The sequence below is a fragment of the Gavialis gangeticus genome, unplaced genomic scaffold, assembly GCF_001723915.1.
Source record: "Gavialis gangeticus isolate Ggan-Ray unplaced genomic scaffold, GavGan_comp1, whole genome shotgun sequence".
Lineage (NCBI taxonomy): Eukaryota > Metazoa > Chordata > Crocodylia > Gavialidae > Gavialis > Gavialis gangeticus.
Window position 1 is genome coordinate 65,953,240 of NW_017728992.1, and position 16,896 is coordinate 65,970,135.

General features: G+C 46.4%; 1 protein-coding gene across 5 annotated transcripts in view; it reads right to left on the reverse strand.

The window, feature by feature from the left end:
* KIAA0319 (KIAA0319 ortholog) overlaps nucleotides 1-16,896 on the reverse strand; it is a 97,314-nt gene that overhangs the window by 55,672 nt on the left and 24,746 nt on the right. For 4 of the 5 annotated variants that reach the window (XR_002098723.1, XM_019523722.1, XM_019523713.1 and 1 more), the window contains exons 2-5: nucleotides 8,407-9,173; nucleotides 6,668-6,863; nucleotides 3,899-4,003; nucleotides 2,661-2,758 (exon numbers count right to left, since the gene is read on the reverse strand). Coding sequence is in view for 4 of the 5 variants with exons in the window: in XM_019523722.1 (XP_019379267.1) it covers nucleotides 2,661-2,758; nucleotides 3,899-4,003; nucleotides 6,668-6,863; nucleotides 8,407-9,173 (1,166 nt within the window). In the remaining variant the exon portion in view is untranslated. Of the gene's footprint in view, nucleotides 1-2,660; nucleotides 2,759-3,898; nucleotides 4,004-4,238; nucleotides 4,487-6,667; nucleotides 6,864-8,406; nucleotides 9,174-16,896 lie in introns of those variants that run through there. The other variant, XM_019523744.1, reaches the window with a different exon arrangement.

Consider the following 16,896-nt stretch of genomic DNA (forward strand, 5'->3'; position numbering starts at 1 on the left):
CTGCACACAGGATTGCACATTAGGGACTCAGGAGGTCAGGGCTGCAAAGGTCAGAGTGGGCCTGTTTTCACTGGTAAACCACATACAAGGGGATAGTTGTGTCCTGCTGCTGACTCAGCAATGACCAGTATGCAGAAAGGTGGCTGGGGCTAGCTGTGTTGGAGGTGTGGGAATGGGGGAGATGTGTCCCTAGAAGAGTTGCTTGGAAGACTTCAGCGGAAGCTGGGAGGAGGGTTGGGGGACTATGGCAAATTCTGGAGTGACTGCACCCCCTCCTCCCTCTATAGCCCCGCTCCTGTAGGCCCCCCTCGGTGAGGGAGGGAGTGGGGCAGGGGCTGCACAGCCAGGCAAGGCCCAGGATTGAGCTGCACACACCCCAGGAGGGCATGGGGAGGTGCATGCCTCTGGATCTGTGCGCATGGGGTGGGCTGGGGCTGGGTGGCTGGTCGGGCTGCGCTTGGGGCCGGTGGAAGCAGCGCTGGCAGGGGAGCTATGGGGGGCTGCAGCCACTCCAGAATTCTCCATAGCCCCTTCAACCCCCACTTCCAGTGTCACTGCCAACCGCCCCAAGCACAATGCTCCTCAGCCCACCCACCGAGAACAACCTAGTGCAGCCCCAGCCCACCCTGTGCCACCCTGCCTCACATGCAGATCTGGAGGCGTGCACCCCACCCATGCTCTCCTGAGTTGAGTGTAGTGGTGGCACTGGGAGGAGCGGCCAAATGGGGGAAGAGCTTGCACACAGTGGCTGCCACAACCACCCGTCACCGGCTTTTGGCTGAGGGCAGTCAATCAGGAAAGCTAGCTGGGGCAGGGGGTGGGGAGGCACCACAATGTGCCATGTGGGGCCAGCAGTGCCCAGTGTGCCCCTCTCCCTCCCCCAGGTAAGAGGTGAACACACCGAAGGAGATGCTACTGCCATGCCCCAGGGTGTGCTCTGATTCTGCCCACCCACACATACCCCCAAAGACCTTTCTAAGTACCCCTGGGGGTACACATACCTCTGGTTGACAACCCCTGCCCTAGGACAGTGGTTCCCAACTGTGGCTTGCAAAGTCCTGCTGGACCCACATCAAATTAAAAGTTTAATGATAAGGATGCATGGGAAATTCTGAGGGTTGATCATGTTTTAGTGATCTTAAAAATTTGGGAATCACTGCCTGAAAAGATCAGTCCTTTGAAAAATTGTAAGCAAGGGAACTTTGTCAGTCAGTAAAACTTTTCTGTGATGAGTCTACACATGAGAAAGAAGCAGGGTGCCCAATTTACTCCGATTCTATAGATCATATTTTCCTTACTGTTTGCAAAATGCCTCAGCAGGATTTTGCTGATTCATACCAGTCAAAGATCTAAGACTTTCAGTAGAAGGTGAAACTGATTTATAAAACAGTGACCATATAGGTTAGGGACAGACATTTAAAAAGCCTGAGCCTGAACTGGTTCAATATTTGCAGGTTAGTCTAACCTGAACCCATTTGTAACTGCACAGACATCCTCTCTAGACTGAAGAAATGCAGGCAGATGCTGGGGGACACTAGAGCAGCCCTCCCTTCCCTTCCACACGGCTGAGCTGGGGGGGCATGGCCAGGCCCTGACAGGACACTCAGATTAGGGAGGAGTTCCCCCATAAACTGCTCTTGAACAGCCCAGCAGGGAGTTGATAACAGAGCAGTTATCAGCCCATCAGCAAAACAAAAGCCTCTCTCATTAGTTCAAGCTCTTCTTAAACAACTTTTTCCAAGGAAGGATGGAGGGACATTAGCAGCTACCTGTTGATTAGCTCCAAAAAGCCTTAAGCAGACACTGTCCTGTCTGCATTTGTCCTGTCTGCTTTACACAGACACTTCTCCACTTTTTTTTTTATGATCAGTGATGTAGGAGAGGGGAGGGGGAACAGGGAAGCCAGGCAAATGCAGCTATGCCTGCAAGTCTGTGCCAGAGCTCCAGCCAGAGAGCTGAGGGAAGAGGCCAGCCCATCTCTCTGGAGCAGAAAGCCCTGTCCAGGGCTGCAAAGTATCTGGGATGCTGGGGGCCTATGGTTTAACTTAAACCAGCAAGGGGTCTGGGACAGACATTGCATAAACTGGTTTGACCCAAATCAGTTAAATGTGATACTACATTCAACAAGGTTTGTCTTAAACAGGTTTCAGCCATTTTTAAACTAGTTTATATGCACTGAACTTCTATTCTGTTACAGGTTTAAACCAGTTTCTGATCACTTAAACTGGTTTATGTGTAATGTCTCTCCCTAGCCATAGACTTTTCAACAGCAAGCTGCAGGAAGCAAAACTGTAGTATCTAAAGATAAGTGAAATTTTGTAGCCAAAAGAAACACAAATTCATGAGAGTTTTGCTGAATTGTTCATGGTGGGGGAAAAGAATAAAACCAATGATTTTCATTGTTCGAGTCAAAACACCTTTTCATTTAAAAATTTCTTGATTTTTTTTTATAAGAACACAAGAAAGAAAACATTATTTTTCCCCAACTTCTTGACTAACTAAAAAAAAAGAAAAAAAATTACCTGGACTGAAATATGAAGCAAACTGAAAAGTTCAGGATTCGCTATACATACCAAACCAAATGCAGACATCACCACAGACTCCAAGACCTCACACAACAGTTAGATGGGTCAAGTCACACTAAACCTCAGAGCACTTACCTGTGAGAGTTTCAGTGTTGGTGTATGCCTGTGCTCCATTTCACCCTCATAGTCAGCAGGGTGACTGATCAGGCTCCACTCATAGCTATAAGCAGTTTCTAGGGTAGAAAAAGAAGAAAAGTAATCAATAGTTTTGCCTTCAAGCTAAACATACAGGGAGAAATGATGAAATTAGGTACAGCATCTGTAATGCCAAAAATTTTAGTCAAAATAATGATCTCTCATGTTTTAGCCTCTGAAATAACAGCACGCACTATGGTGCTGTAGCTCACTCAGTGGTATTTGAAGTAGCTTCTTTTCTTCACCATCACTGACCTGAGCACTGGAATCATTTTTGTTTTACAGGCTCACTTACAGTGCATTTGTTCTTTCCACTAGCAGCTAAAAAGCAGCATTAAGAGTTCAATGTAATGCTTTAAAAGCTTAATCCATATCCTCTGCTCCTCCACCAGCCCTGTAAATAATATAAGTAGCTCCCCTGGAAGCAATCAATGTAAGGTCTGACGTAGTGCATTTCTAGAAGACGATCTGGCTAGTCCATATGAATGCTACAGCAGAAAGGCTACAATGAGCTAGACTCAAAAGTCCACTTAGAAACCCCTCTCACAGCTAGAGCCACAGGGTACACACAGAAGTTACATTTGTCAGTCCCCTGAAAGTGCCCTACAGCCATGCCATGACACACATGCACAGCTGCAGAGCACTTTAAAAGTGCCGATCACGCAACAAATTAATCCTCATCAAATGTGCGATCAGATAAAGGTGCTCTGCTCTGGAGTGCCTTAGGGAACTTCTGTCAGGCTGGGCAAACCCCAGGCCACAGCTCGCTCCTTCGTACTTCTCCCCACTCTCTATAGAAGCACCAAAGCTGGGGAGGAGGGCAGGGCGGGGGCAAGGCTAGGGAAGAGAGGATACAGGCAGCATCTTCAGGCTTGATCATCTCTGAAGTGGAGCTCAATCCCCAAGCACCCCCACTCTCCTGGACCAACAGACAAATGTATGTTGGGTTGGGGGACACTAACTGATGGTGCTTTATGTAAAGCGCCGTGAATTAGAGTGGGGGCCTGCAGGTCTATCAGTGCTCACAGGGTTTGGCCAAGAGGATCTCGACATATCAGAAGGGGAAACTGGACCCTCAGAATTCCTTCCTAGTTATGAGGTACATCTAGCATGAAGTCCAACTTCATTCAAATGTCAATATTTTGTGTTTTCTTGTATGACAAGACCATTCAACTCACCTGTAGGTGGTGGTGGGACAACAAAAGCATTCAGTTCAACTTCATTTCTGGGGAGTGTCACCTGGATGTTATCACCAGCTGATACAATGAGCTCTTTTATTGACTCTACATTTAAAAAATAATACAATTAAGGAGAAATTAATTTAAAACGTTTTAATAGGGATACAGTCATCGTTCATCAACTGGCAACCTTCAAAGTAGGTACAAATTATAAATTATCAAGGAAATGTAATTATCAGATTACAATTGATAAGAATAATCATGATTATGGATTTATTTTCTCTCTCCAGGTTACAAACTGTTCCCCCAAAGTTGCAATCAGAATAAACTTAGCACCTACATTAATATTACCAGGAGCAGTAAGTGTTAAAACCTCCAATCCTGAAATTCAATAGAAAGCACCAGAGTGCATCCAACCATTTGGAATTTATTCAGGAACATCCCAAGATGAACAGAGGTAGTACAAACTCGTATAACAGAGAACCACGTAGGTTGGTACAACCAGACTTGTCACAATGGATACAAGTAATATATAGGAATGTGGTAATTAAGTACAGTAAGTTCATTTAATTAGAAAACTGTAAGGTGCTTAGTACCAAAAATGATTTATCATGCGTGGGCAATGATGCAGGCTTAATGTAAGCATTTCTAACGTATAAAAAGAATAAACCAGAAATGCACTTTGGATTTGCATTTAACACTTCACTATCCCTCCTGTCAGCCAGTCTGATCACCTGGCCAACAGTATCATCATATTCACTGAGTAGCTGCTGTGTCCTTTGAACCACATTATAGCAGGAACTAACGGGCCCTTGGAGGCAACAAGTGTACTAATAGAAAATATGAAAAGAAAGCCTCTGCCTTTCCCCATGCATAACTCTTCTGTATTCCCATTACTTATGGTCCATGAATGCAGACCAGGGACCAACTAACAGATCCAGCATTCTAACCCTGTCCAAGTGCAAAGCCAGGGAGCCCACCTTCTCCCAGGTGAAGTCAACACTATTGCTGTGCATTCTCCTGAGCACTTGCCAAAGGACCTTGACTTTCTCTCCAGGACACTTCAGACTCCATCTGCTAAGCCACTTAGGGGCACACAAATCTCTCTTCCTCAGCCCAAGTGCATTTGTTTTGCTTAAGGGCAAAATTTCAGCCCTAAACTGAATCATGTGTGTGCCTGAGTCATCCACCAGACAACACTCAGTGATTCTGATAACAGTTTTGTGAACAGTTTCCAAGAGCTTTATTGTTGGAAGCTCTCCAAAGAAAAATGCAATCAGCATTAGAATAAAAAAAACCATACTAAATAATTCAGCATAGTCTTTACCAAAGCAATAGGCTCTTGCCTTTTTTGTCAAGTGTGTACCATTTACATGTTTGTGTGATGCTCTAAAAGGCATAGCTAATATGTTATTCAGAGAGCTACTTTTTAAAATTCCATTACAATAAGAGGCTGCCATGAACCCATGGCTTAACCATGGCTTAACACTTTGCATGTTATTTCATGCTGCTCTTCACCTAGGAACAAAATCTCCCTTCCTGCAAACCACTCTTATCTACACAGATCTATTCAGTAATGGGGTTTCTTTTTGGCAGTATACTTTCAGGCAGGGTTCAAACAGATCTACACCAAAGGCTTTCCAGGAGTTGGAAGTCCTGAATTAAGGACTGAATCTTGCTTTTAGATCCCATCCTCGTGAGAGAAGAGTAGTCCCAGTGATGACACAATCATTTCCTGGAAAACACCCCTGCATTTTGCATAGAAGATGCATAAGAAAAGCACTAACAGTTGACCTGGATTGTGACTGTCCCTTAGGCTGGAAGTGCTTGAGGAAGAAGGCACAGCTGGAGAGCTGTCTGGCTGTTACAGTCACCGGTGAGTGGAACCCTGCTGCTACATGCTGCAAGGGTTCTGAACAGTGCAGCATTTTCAAAGGTCACCTAATGATAATGGTCTGGTTAAGGCAGGCCATTTTGAATTTCCAGAGACCCCTGCTGAAAACAACATTTCTCAATAGGTCCAAAAATAAATCCATTTTCAAAAACAAAAGTGGTCTTAATAAAGAACTCGTGGGCAGAATTCTGACTGGCCTTAAATTTAATTTCTTTTGTCCAAGACATGCCTGAGATTGAGCCTGGAGTTTATAAACCTACAGCTGAAGAGTGTGGGCTATATACTCGCCAAACTCGGATGTGTGGTTTTATGGCAGGAAACAAGCCAGCCCCAGAAAATAGAAATCCAATAGGAAAAGGAACTAAAACCTGTTCCCAGCCTTTGTTCAGAAATGCTGATTTGACAGGCACAAAAGAAAAACATTACCCTCTAACAATCAAGCAAAACACTGAACAGGGTTTGCTTCCCCCCCCCAATAGATAATATTACTATTACCATCTCCACAGACGCTCGAGTGGGAAGACTATTAAAAAGGACCAGGCTTCAACACTATAAAAACAGTCAAAGGCCTCTTTGATTCCCTAGCTGATCCCCCTTTGACAGAGCTCCTTAGCCACCACAAATGAATTAGTGATCCTTGGCTTTTAGATTCTTTGTCACTCAGTATCACAATATGAAAGTTGTGCTATTGATAGCTCACGTATTAGTGATAAATTGCACTTTGGTACAAAGCTTCTGCTCCCCAATCAATTTGGCAAAAAGAAATTTCACTCACAGTCTGCCAGGCACATCAGGAATCTGTTTTGGGTTTTGGCTTAGGAGGCATCAGTTTCTCAATACTTTCTGCCCGAAGTTCAGCCTTGAAAAAAAGTTACCTGCTTTGGCCCCACTGGTAGGAGATACAAATTGCTGTGTGACAGTAGACCGAGAGGGGAGAGGGTTAGTAGTAAGTGGTGTGGTTCCATCTGGAGTCAGACTATGCTGAGTTGTTGTGGAGACCTGGGTTCTCTCTAAAATAGTTGGTGTGAATCCCAGGTTGTCTGAAGAAGGATTATGGGAAGGTGTTAGAACCTATGAGATGAATTGTAGGGAGAAAGTTATTAAGATAAATCATTGTTCAAAGTCAGATATACATTTCTATAATGCGCAAACTGATTTGGAAGTCCCACGTGAAGCAAAACATCTGCCATAAGTTTCTGCAGAAAATTCACAACCTCAACAGTATTTTCAATAAAATCAGGAGATTGCCAAGAAAATAAAGATACTTTGGAAAATTTGCAAGGCCAGCAGTTCTCAGAGCCATGTATGGTGACAATGATGATGCAGTAATATTAACCAACAAATACTCAGAAATGGCCATTGATCTGACATCAGAAAGTCATAATATTTCACATTCCCACCATTTCATTATGTACTGAAAATTTGCATCTTTTGTCTGTATATTGTAATTTTACTGTTTATTTCTAAGACCTGATTGATTGGTGTTCTTCATTTCTGTTTTCTTAATGCCTGTAAACAAGATGCCAACTCTGAATCATCTAGCTAATGGAACAGTGCTCTTCAGCTGACCTGTCCTATGAACAAATGGTGATTTCACAGATATACACATGGGCAGAGCTAAGCTTTTGAAAAGGGGGTTGCAGACAGTGTGGCACATCTGGGCAGCAACCCAGAAAGGGCAGGGCACAAGTGCAACTGGGTTGCCACAGCAAACAGCTAATGAGATTGATTAGGAGGTACCTACAAGAAAGCCTGGGGGAAGTCAGCTGACCAGAAAAGGGGCAAGGCCTGAGGGATATAAATCCCATTAAACCACATAATCTTATTTCTAGTCTACTGCCCTTATCCTGCCTCCCCACTTCCCACACATAGTTTGTCATACTCACTTCTTGTGTCTGCTCTTTGCTTATGCTATAAGCTTTTCAGGGCAGAGTGAAAAGGAGTGTCCACTAATGCTATTTGGCATTGATAGGGTGCTTTACATGTTCAAAACACTATACAAATACTTATTATTCAGTACGTTACCACTTGCACTATTATACTAGGTTATTTTATGGATGGGGAAACACAGAGTTGGTTGTATTTGAACAGGCCACACACTGAATTTAGGCCTGAGCCAAAGCCAAGATTTCAATGCTGAAATTTCTCAGTCCTAACTCTCTGTTTATTCTCCTAAATCCCACTCCCCCTCAGGGCCTGTCAAAATGCATGCTATATGCCGAGCTAAACCATCCTGCGAGCTCTTCCAGGATAATATGCTCTGAAGGTCAGAATGGCAAAATACCACACAGACTCATTGCAATCCAGACCCACATCCGCAAACCTGAGAGCTTCAAATGGGTTCTCCTTTGCTCTGCTACCAGTGGACTTACTCCTTAATGGCTGACAGACATCTGAGGGCCTTCTGCTCATCTAAGTAGCATTGCATTTCAAGTAGCTTAGCCTGGGGAAGCAGGGTTTGTTCACTCTCATACAGTAATATGAGAAGTCAGTAATGCAAGGCAGCATTCGATTTCCTTAGGGAGTATTCTACAAAGCAATCTTCTGTTTTGATTGAAAAGGCACTACAGTGCAGAACACTACCACATCTTCTGGGATCTTGGAATACACATACCTCTTGCCTGAGATTATCACTGGCTTGGATAGGTGGTGGAACAACTGCTTCATTTGCTGTTTTCTTCACTGGGAATGGAGTAGCTTCTGCAAGAAATGGCAGCTTCTCCTTGAAGGATACAGTAGCAGAGTTGGATTTAGACCTGTTTTTATTCATGAGGTTTTCCAGTTTATCGACTCCCCTGTCTTTTTCAGCCAGATTCTCACCATTGTCTTCAGTACCTGAAGAGTTAAAGCCATTTTCACTAGTCACCATCAGGCCCCAGTCTGTGTAATCAGTGCTCTCCTTCTGTTCATGCTTGATGCTCAGCTGAAACGGGTCCTGCTCCAGTTCCCTGTAGTCATCTGTGTATTCAGGTACCTCTTCAAGGCTGTGATCTTTACTTAGCAAAGATAACTCCTTCAAATTACTCACTTCCTCAGAGGGCTCATTCTGGTGTCCCACAGAATGAACCATATTTGGGAGCACCTGTCCATACCCTAGCAACGTGGCTGGTCGCTGAGAGGGTCTCAGTACAAAGGTAAGGTAAGACTTAACCGTTTCGATTTTCTTAGGTTCACAGTTCTCTTTATGCTGGCAGTTCACAATGTAGCAACGCCGTTCAAACATCCAGGACAAGTCACAACCTGAAAGGTCACAGCAGGCAGCTGTGCAGTCTGCCATTGACACAGCATGAGGAACTCGCATGATTTTAGTGGTTTCTAAATTTGGAGAGATCACTGCATCTGAGTATGTGGCTCCTTCCCTACACTGCTCGCACAAATACCCTGAAACAAAAGGCAATTAATTTAGTCAAAGAACAATCAATCATGAAAACAATCATATAGGTTATTTTATTTCCAGAGCTTTTCCAATGACGGCAAAAATTTACATTGTATTAAATAGATTTATATTTTAGTTTAAACTACACAAGTTTCTCCAGTGTTTTTCTTGCAGCGTGCATTAACAACGACATTTCACACCTTGCATTTGTCATCTAAGGCTCTCAAAGAATTCTGACCCACATCTCCCACCCTTACTTTCACCAAATACAGAAACAGAGACAAATAGGTCGAAGTGACTCCAAATGTCACAGAGGCTGTTAGCAGAGGAAGGAGCATAAGAACTCTGTTGATAAAGAAATCATAAAAAACACTTTTCAGGATTTAAAAAATATCAAGTTAATTTTCCTTCCAGTAAGAGGAAGACAGAGAGCACCACATAGGTAGGGACCTACTAAATTCAAAACTGTGCAAAAAATGTGAATTCACGTGGGCTCCAAGGAAAAGGGTGGGCTTTGCAAAAAACAGCAAGCTCGCTGCAAAAAAAGAAGAAAAGAAAAGAAAAGAAAAGTTTATTGAAAATAAAATGCTGTCTCCCCAGAGGGAGCTGGTGCTGCAGCCCAAGGCCACCATCACAAAGGGCTGCTGCCCCTGCCCCTCACCACTGATTGACTGAGAGGGCTACCTGTTGTGTGGCCTCACCCCTCTCCATCAATTGGTGGCAAGGGGCAGAGCTGCATGATGGACACCCCTTGCAACCAATCAACAGCAAGGGGAGAAGTCATGTGACGGACAGCCTTCACAGAATCACAGCCAATCAGCAGTGAAGGACAGGGCCACCAGTGCCCTTCAGCCGGGGGGGGGAGGGGAGGCACTGCACCCAACCCATAAAAATGGCTGCTGGCCCCAGGATCTGCCTGTGAAATAAGCCAGCCACCTCCTTGAATTAAATAACCTCTGTCTTATGTGTACGGGTCTACCTATGCCATTTAGAGGACTGGCATATTATTTAAGTACTTGAGTAGACGCTGGCTGGCCAGTTCTAACTTCCATGTTTTAACCATTAGCTTCTGCTGCCTCCCAGGGTATTACTCTTTCTAGGGCCACCTCCCCTCCTCCTGGCTCTTCCAGTGAAATTGCAAGCTGCACCTCTAATGCCAAAATCATTTTCAAATCAAGACAATATGAGGTTATGAACGCAGGATTTTGACATCACGACAGGATGAAATCTAGGCTTGTGAGGGTGAAATCTTTTCAACCAAGCACAAATCCAGAGAATGTCTACGTCAGCCACACAGTTCAGCCCCCACAATAAATCCACAAAATAAGAAAAGAAAAATCTAATTTTTCTTCAGAACAATTTGTGGGAATGTCATCTTAATCTGACAGCTATTGGAAAAGTCGCTGTGTAAAAACAGCATGGTCTCATTAACATGTCTTTGAGTCACATTTGCTGATAAACTGATGAAAACAAGACGTTACTGTTCCCACTGCAGAGCTTGTCATCATCGTCATAACCAGGGATCCTAGTTTTCTCTGTTTAAAAATTACAAATTCTCTGATTAAAAGGAAAATCAAAATGCTCTGATTAAAAATCCAAACTCTGCATTTTTCCATGATTAAAATGAAATGCTGCTGTATATATAGTTATCAGCTGAACACAACATTTTAATTGATCTATTTACAATTTTAAAGCAGTTTGGAACTCTACCAGAGCCTCACTCACTATAATAAAATAAATTCTAAATGCCTATAAACGTTGGCATTTGATTTTGGGGTTTTTTTATCATGGAAAATCAGAGCTTACCCTGCCCCCTTCACTCACCAAGACGTGGGTCCACCTCCAGCTGTCCCTTGCCACTGCTTTGTGGCACTGAGCAGCCCCCCTATGCCAGTGCCCTGCCCAGGCCATTGCCCCTCACTCCCAACTCAGAGCCCCCAAGTCCAGCCGGTGCTCCTCACTCCCCACCCACAGCCTTTTGGCCCTGCCAATGCCCCTCACTCCTGACCAACAGCCCCCTGCCCCCTCACCCCCAGCCCTGCTGAAGGTGGTCCCCAGCTGCCAGGGCTACAGGGTCAAGGACCCGGGTCCATAATCCTGTCCCCCCCAGCATGCCACCCATGGGAGATGATGGCTGCTGTGGCTGGAGCAGAGCTCAGAGTCAGGCTCTCCCACCACATAGACAGCACAGCTGGATCAGAACCCATGGGGGAGGGTGGATGTGGGCTGCCCACTGCAGGCCCGGAGCTTACTGCCCTGCTGCTATCCCTCCTGGTGGCCCCCATGACCCAGTGGGCAGGACCCAGCATGGCAGGCCACAGCAGAGTGGGGTAGAGAGGCTCAGTGCTTGGTGCCATAGCAAGGTGCCCCCTGTCCACCCAGCAGCAGCATCTTGCCATGGCAGTGTGGGGCTCCTAGCAGCAGCACCAAGCCTCCCCACCCCACTTTGCTCTGCCCTACTATGCCAGGTCCGGCCTGCTGGGACATGGAGGCCCTTGGGGGAAAAGCAGCAAGATGGGGAGCCCTGAGCCTGCAGCCACCAGCCTGCATCTGCCCGCAACCTGCACACAAATCTGGGTGGCGTGTGCCCATCATGCCACCCTGGAAGTGCACCCAGTGGTGGGATGCCAGCCCCCTGCTACCCTCCCCAGATAAGCAACCTGCAGCTTCATCCTGCTCCCCAGCCAGGCTCTGCAGCCACACATTCCCACCCCAGCCTTGGATCCCAAGCCCCCTGCACCACCCCAACTGGGCAGTGCCCCCAGCCCCAACTCCCTCCTTCCCTCACTTGGGGGCCTCCACCTCACATCCCAACTTGTCTGCAGAGAGCTGCAGGACCTGCTCTCATGCCACCTGGCTATACACGGTGCCCCCTCTTACTGCCTTCCCTCTCAGCCTGCAAGGAGAAACCCACTATTTCCCATATTTTTCTCCTTAAAAGGAGAACATTGTGGTTTTCTGTGATGAATGGAAAACCCAAATCCCTGGTCCTGACAGTTATGAAAGAGGGATTCTACTCTATTTTATGCATCACTGCCAAAGTGTCACTAGAATTCTGATAGGAATGTCCTTATTACTGATGCTGATGATACAAGGCGAGGTAGCTTTACTGCAACACAGGCGCCACAAATCATACAGGCAGCCTTTGCATGCTCCACACAGCAGACTAGGGAATGGACAGACAGCACAATGGCAGACAGAGCAGAAAGCAGAGCATCAGATCATGCAAGGAGCACAGGACGGGAAACAGAAAGCAGATGGAGCAAAGCAAGAGGATCAGAGTGGCACTCAGAGGTGTGGGGCTAATTTGCCAAAAAGGTTGGTCCCCACTGGTATAACAGAAGAAAGACGACCTCTTGAGCATTGGATCCAAGATTGATTTAAAAAAAAAAACCCTTGATAAAAAATCCTGCTCTCTGTTATATTAGTATGGGGCAGTGGAGGAAGGAAAAGCTAGAGGGAGGGAACAGACAAATACACCTTTTAGCCACTTTAAAAAGAAAAGGGGAGCTGCTATTTGGGAGCACACATCGGACCTTATTATCCAAGTGTAACATCCACATGATCCAATAGTGACACAGCTTTGACCCCAAATGGAGCAAAGTTAAAGTAAGAGCAGTTTTGCTACACTTATATTGTTACAAGATTATAAAGAAGTCACATGTGAGCAACAGCGCATACCAGTATTCTTTGATATAGGTCCAATTGGTACATCTGCCTGTATCAGTCTGTAATGCGAGACAGCTTGCAAAGAGCGGAAGCAGCCAATATCCAAGGGCTAAGGAGGGAGGCCAGCAATCTTGCCTGACAGTAGTCCAAGAGATAGTGTCACCCTCATAGAAATGTGTTGCAACTGGCAGCAACATTGATGGAAACTGCCCACTACTCCTTCTGGCACAATTCTGTTACCATCTGTTGGCCATTTGTTACTGGCTTTATGAATGTTATGCCAAAGTGCCAGATAAAAATATTGCCAAAGGAGACTGGTACAAACACATCTGGTCAAACAGGTGGTACAGTTCAGAGGCACTGTAGGTGTAGATAGAAGAGCTCCCCATTGTAACTCATGGCACTTCACAGGAAGCACCATGAGTTACTACGATCCTCCAAACCCCACAGACATTCACTGTTGGGTCCCGGATGCTGGGGGATTGAGCTGCCATTTAAAGCCTGCAGCCACTATCCCTAGCAATGCCCCTCCCCCATCCCAGCCCCAGGCTGTTTTCAGAATGGGAGGGGGAAAGGGAGTGGAGGGAGTTCAGTCTTTGGGGGTTTAAGCCAAAGTGCTGGAGAGTGGGTGGATTGAATCCCCCTCCCCACTTTAGGGGGGGCACCAAATGGGGGGACCCCAATCTACCCTCCAGCACTGGTTGAAAAAAACCCAGATTGAACTCCCTCCACTCTCTTTCCCCTCCCATTTTGAAGACAGCACCAGAAGCAGGGCTGCGCAGACAAAAGTTACTGAAGGCGGTCTACTTTGGAGTGTTTTCATCTGAACCCTGATGCAATGAGGGTTTAGATTTTTGTGGAATCAGGCCCTTTTAAAGTGCTCTGCAGCCATGCACTTCTGTTTGGTCACAGCTATAGAATGCTTTTAGGGGCCAGAACAGGTGAAAATTGTCACTTCTGTCTGCACCTTGTATGTGCTTTGAGATACCACAACTTCACCATAGAGAGGAGAGAGAGATAAGCCCATGAAGCTGGGAAGCGTTCTGCCTTAATGTAACCAATGTGATCCAAATGATGACTCACGCTTTCTGACCTAGTGTCAACATGAACAGGAAAAGGTGTCTGTTCCAGTTAATATGTCCAGCCTAATGCCTCAAATACTTGCCCCCTCACTAAGTTGCATGTCAAAATTACTTATTTGATAAAACAAAGTAGAGGCACTGTTGCCAATAGCTAACCTCATGCTCAATGGCAAAAGAAATGGAGAATATGTGCAAAATGATGTATTAACACCCTGATGGAATGTCTTCAAAAATGTGAGTCTCCACAGTTGCTAGGACATTAAGTTTAGTTTTCATGGGAATTCAAATTGTAGCCAACATCAGTGTAATATGGCTGTGCTTAAGGCAAGGGCGGGCAATTATTTCAGGCAGAGGGGCACTTACCAAGTTTTGGCAAGCTGTCAAGAGCCACATGGGTATCCCCGCTTCTTGCCAGGTGCCCTGCCCCCTGGTCACCATCTTGTGACTGGAAATCCTGCCCCCTAACCTCTGACCTTTGCCACATGAAGTCCCCCTCCTTGCCCCCAGAAGTACTCCTTTCAGCAAGGGGTTTTGCCATCTTGGAACCAGAAAAATAGCAAATTATGTTCTAAAAAGCAAACATCCACACCATTCATTAATTTGATTTCAAAAAATATTTTTGTCCTGATTTTAATGCATTTGTGTAGTGTACACAGAGGTGATTGCACAATAGCTTAAAATAAAGTCTTACTTTGTATTATTGTGGGGGGGTGTATAGGTTGATGGGGGGCTGTGGGTGGGTATGGGCTTTGTAGGGGGGGCTGTGTGGGGGCAGGGTGGCTGGGGTGTGGGTGTGAGTGCATGTGTATGGTGGGGTTTTTCTGTGGGACTCACCCTATGAACACACACACTGCCCCTGCCTGCACGTGCACACACACACACGCGCACACACTGCCCCTGCCTGCACACAAACACACACACACACACACACACACACACACACCTACCAGTGTGGCCCTGTGCTCCCCAGTCTGGCAATGCAGCCAGGAGCCATGTGGTGCTGGAGCAGGCCGGGGCAGGAAGAGTGAAATGGCTGGGTGTGGGGCGGGCTGGGCTGCTCAATTCTGCTGAGGACTCCCCCTGCGTCCTACTGCCCCTGGCTCCTGTCAGCTTTGACAGGAAGCCAGAAGCAAATAAATATTAGTTTACTAATTTTTTTAGGGGCTCCACAGGCTGGATAGAATGGCCTGGCAGGTCCACAGGCTATATTTTGCCCACCCCTGTGTTAAGGAGAAAACTAAACAAGAGAAAATACTTTTTAGGCAGTGCATAGTCAACTTGTGAAACTCATCACAACAAGAGGTTGTAGCTGCAGATTGTATAGTCAGGTTCAAAAAGGGACTAGACAAGTTCATGGATGATGGATCCACTAATAGATATTAAATAGAACAGGCAGGGATGTATCCTCTAACATCTCTAAACCAATGATGGTGAATGCCAGGGAAAGTATGGTGTGGTACAGGTTACTCTAGACTTACCTTATTTGTATGCTTTCCCTCTAAAGTATCCACCCCTGCCACTGTCAGAGATAGGACATTGAGCTAGATATACCACTGGTCTGACCCAATGGGCACATCTACATGTGCAATTAATGCAATAAACTCCAGCACACATCACACTAGAATTTATTGCTCCCAAGCACAGCGTTTACTCATGTGCCTCCGGCCTGGGGCACAGAGCGCACAGTGGCTCTAACCCCAACTCCAACCAGGCAGCAGTGACAGTGATGTCAGTATTGTGGCAGGAGCAGATCCAGCCTTGGTCCCCACACCATGCATTCTCCTCTGTGGTCCCCCCACCTATGCCACATTGTCTCCTCTACACGCTGCCCCCACTTCACAGTCTCCCCTGTGCTCCACTATGTACTATAAAGTCTCCCCCACAATCCCCCCACTGTGCACCCCCTTCCCTGTAGCACAAGCCACCTTGAGCCACCCCAGTCCAGATCAGGCAGCAGCAGCACCAGAAACAGCTTCCGCCCTAGCCTTGGTCTGGGGCAAGCAATGGTTTCAGCTCTGGCCCTGGGCCTGGATCAGGGCCAGGGCTGGAGCCAGAGCTAGAACCACAGCAGTTGCCTGCCTTGAGCCAGTAGTCTAATCCAAAATGAGACCTATTTTTGCCCCCTATGTTGAATGAGGAAAACCCCTCATCTTGGATTTGAGTAAATATGGTATAAAAAGAGTAGAAGAGAAATGCACTTTGGATTTGTGTCTAACCCTGCCTCTCCTTGCTGATCTCTTAGATGATGTTATCATCTAAGCCTATGGCCACTGAAGAGCTGCTTATTCTTATTCAAACCATGTAGTATTAGGGCCTAACAGGTCCTTGGAGGCAACAGCAACATTTACTCAGGATAAATAGCACGTTAGCCCATAAGGCCCACTGAGGGCGCTTACAAAAGTTACATTTTTTATGCAGAGGCCCCTGAGCACTCTACAGCCATAATTTAACAAATATTCACAGCTGCAGAACACTTAAAATGGCCTATCATGTGAAAATGTAACCCTCATCTGACGAAGTATCAGAGAGGGGTGCTCTAAAGCAGAACACCTTAGGGAACCTGGGGTTCCCTGCAAGGGTTAATTTTGGACGATTCTGCCCATTTCCCATGAGACTTTGTGGAGCTGAGCTGGTGCTTGCAAGGGTGAGCACCAGCCCAGCCCTGCTCCCAGGGCTGTCACAGAGAGGAGACAGAGTCTCCTCCCTGAGCAGTGGGAGACAGAGGGTAGGGGAAGGAAGCCCCCCCAGCTACCCTTGCTGTGGTCTTGGAGGAAGCTGGGCTGGGCCCATGAGATGAGGAGGGGAAGACTCCCTTCCCCTACCCCCGACGCAAGCATCTTGACAGCAACAGAGGCTGCCCAGCTCGGAGCTGGGGCAGGTGGGCACAACAGAGCCCCAAGACCTCATTGGGGTAGCTGGGCTGGGCCTACACAGCAAGGGGGCTCTGTTTCTTCCCCTACCTGAGGCTCTTGACAGC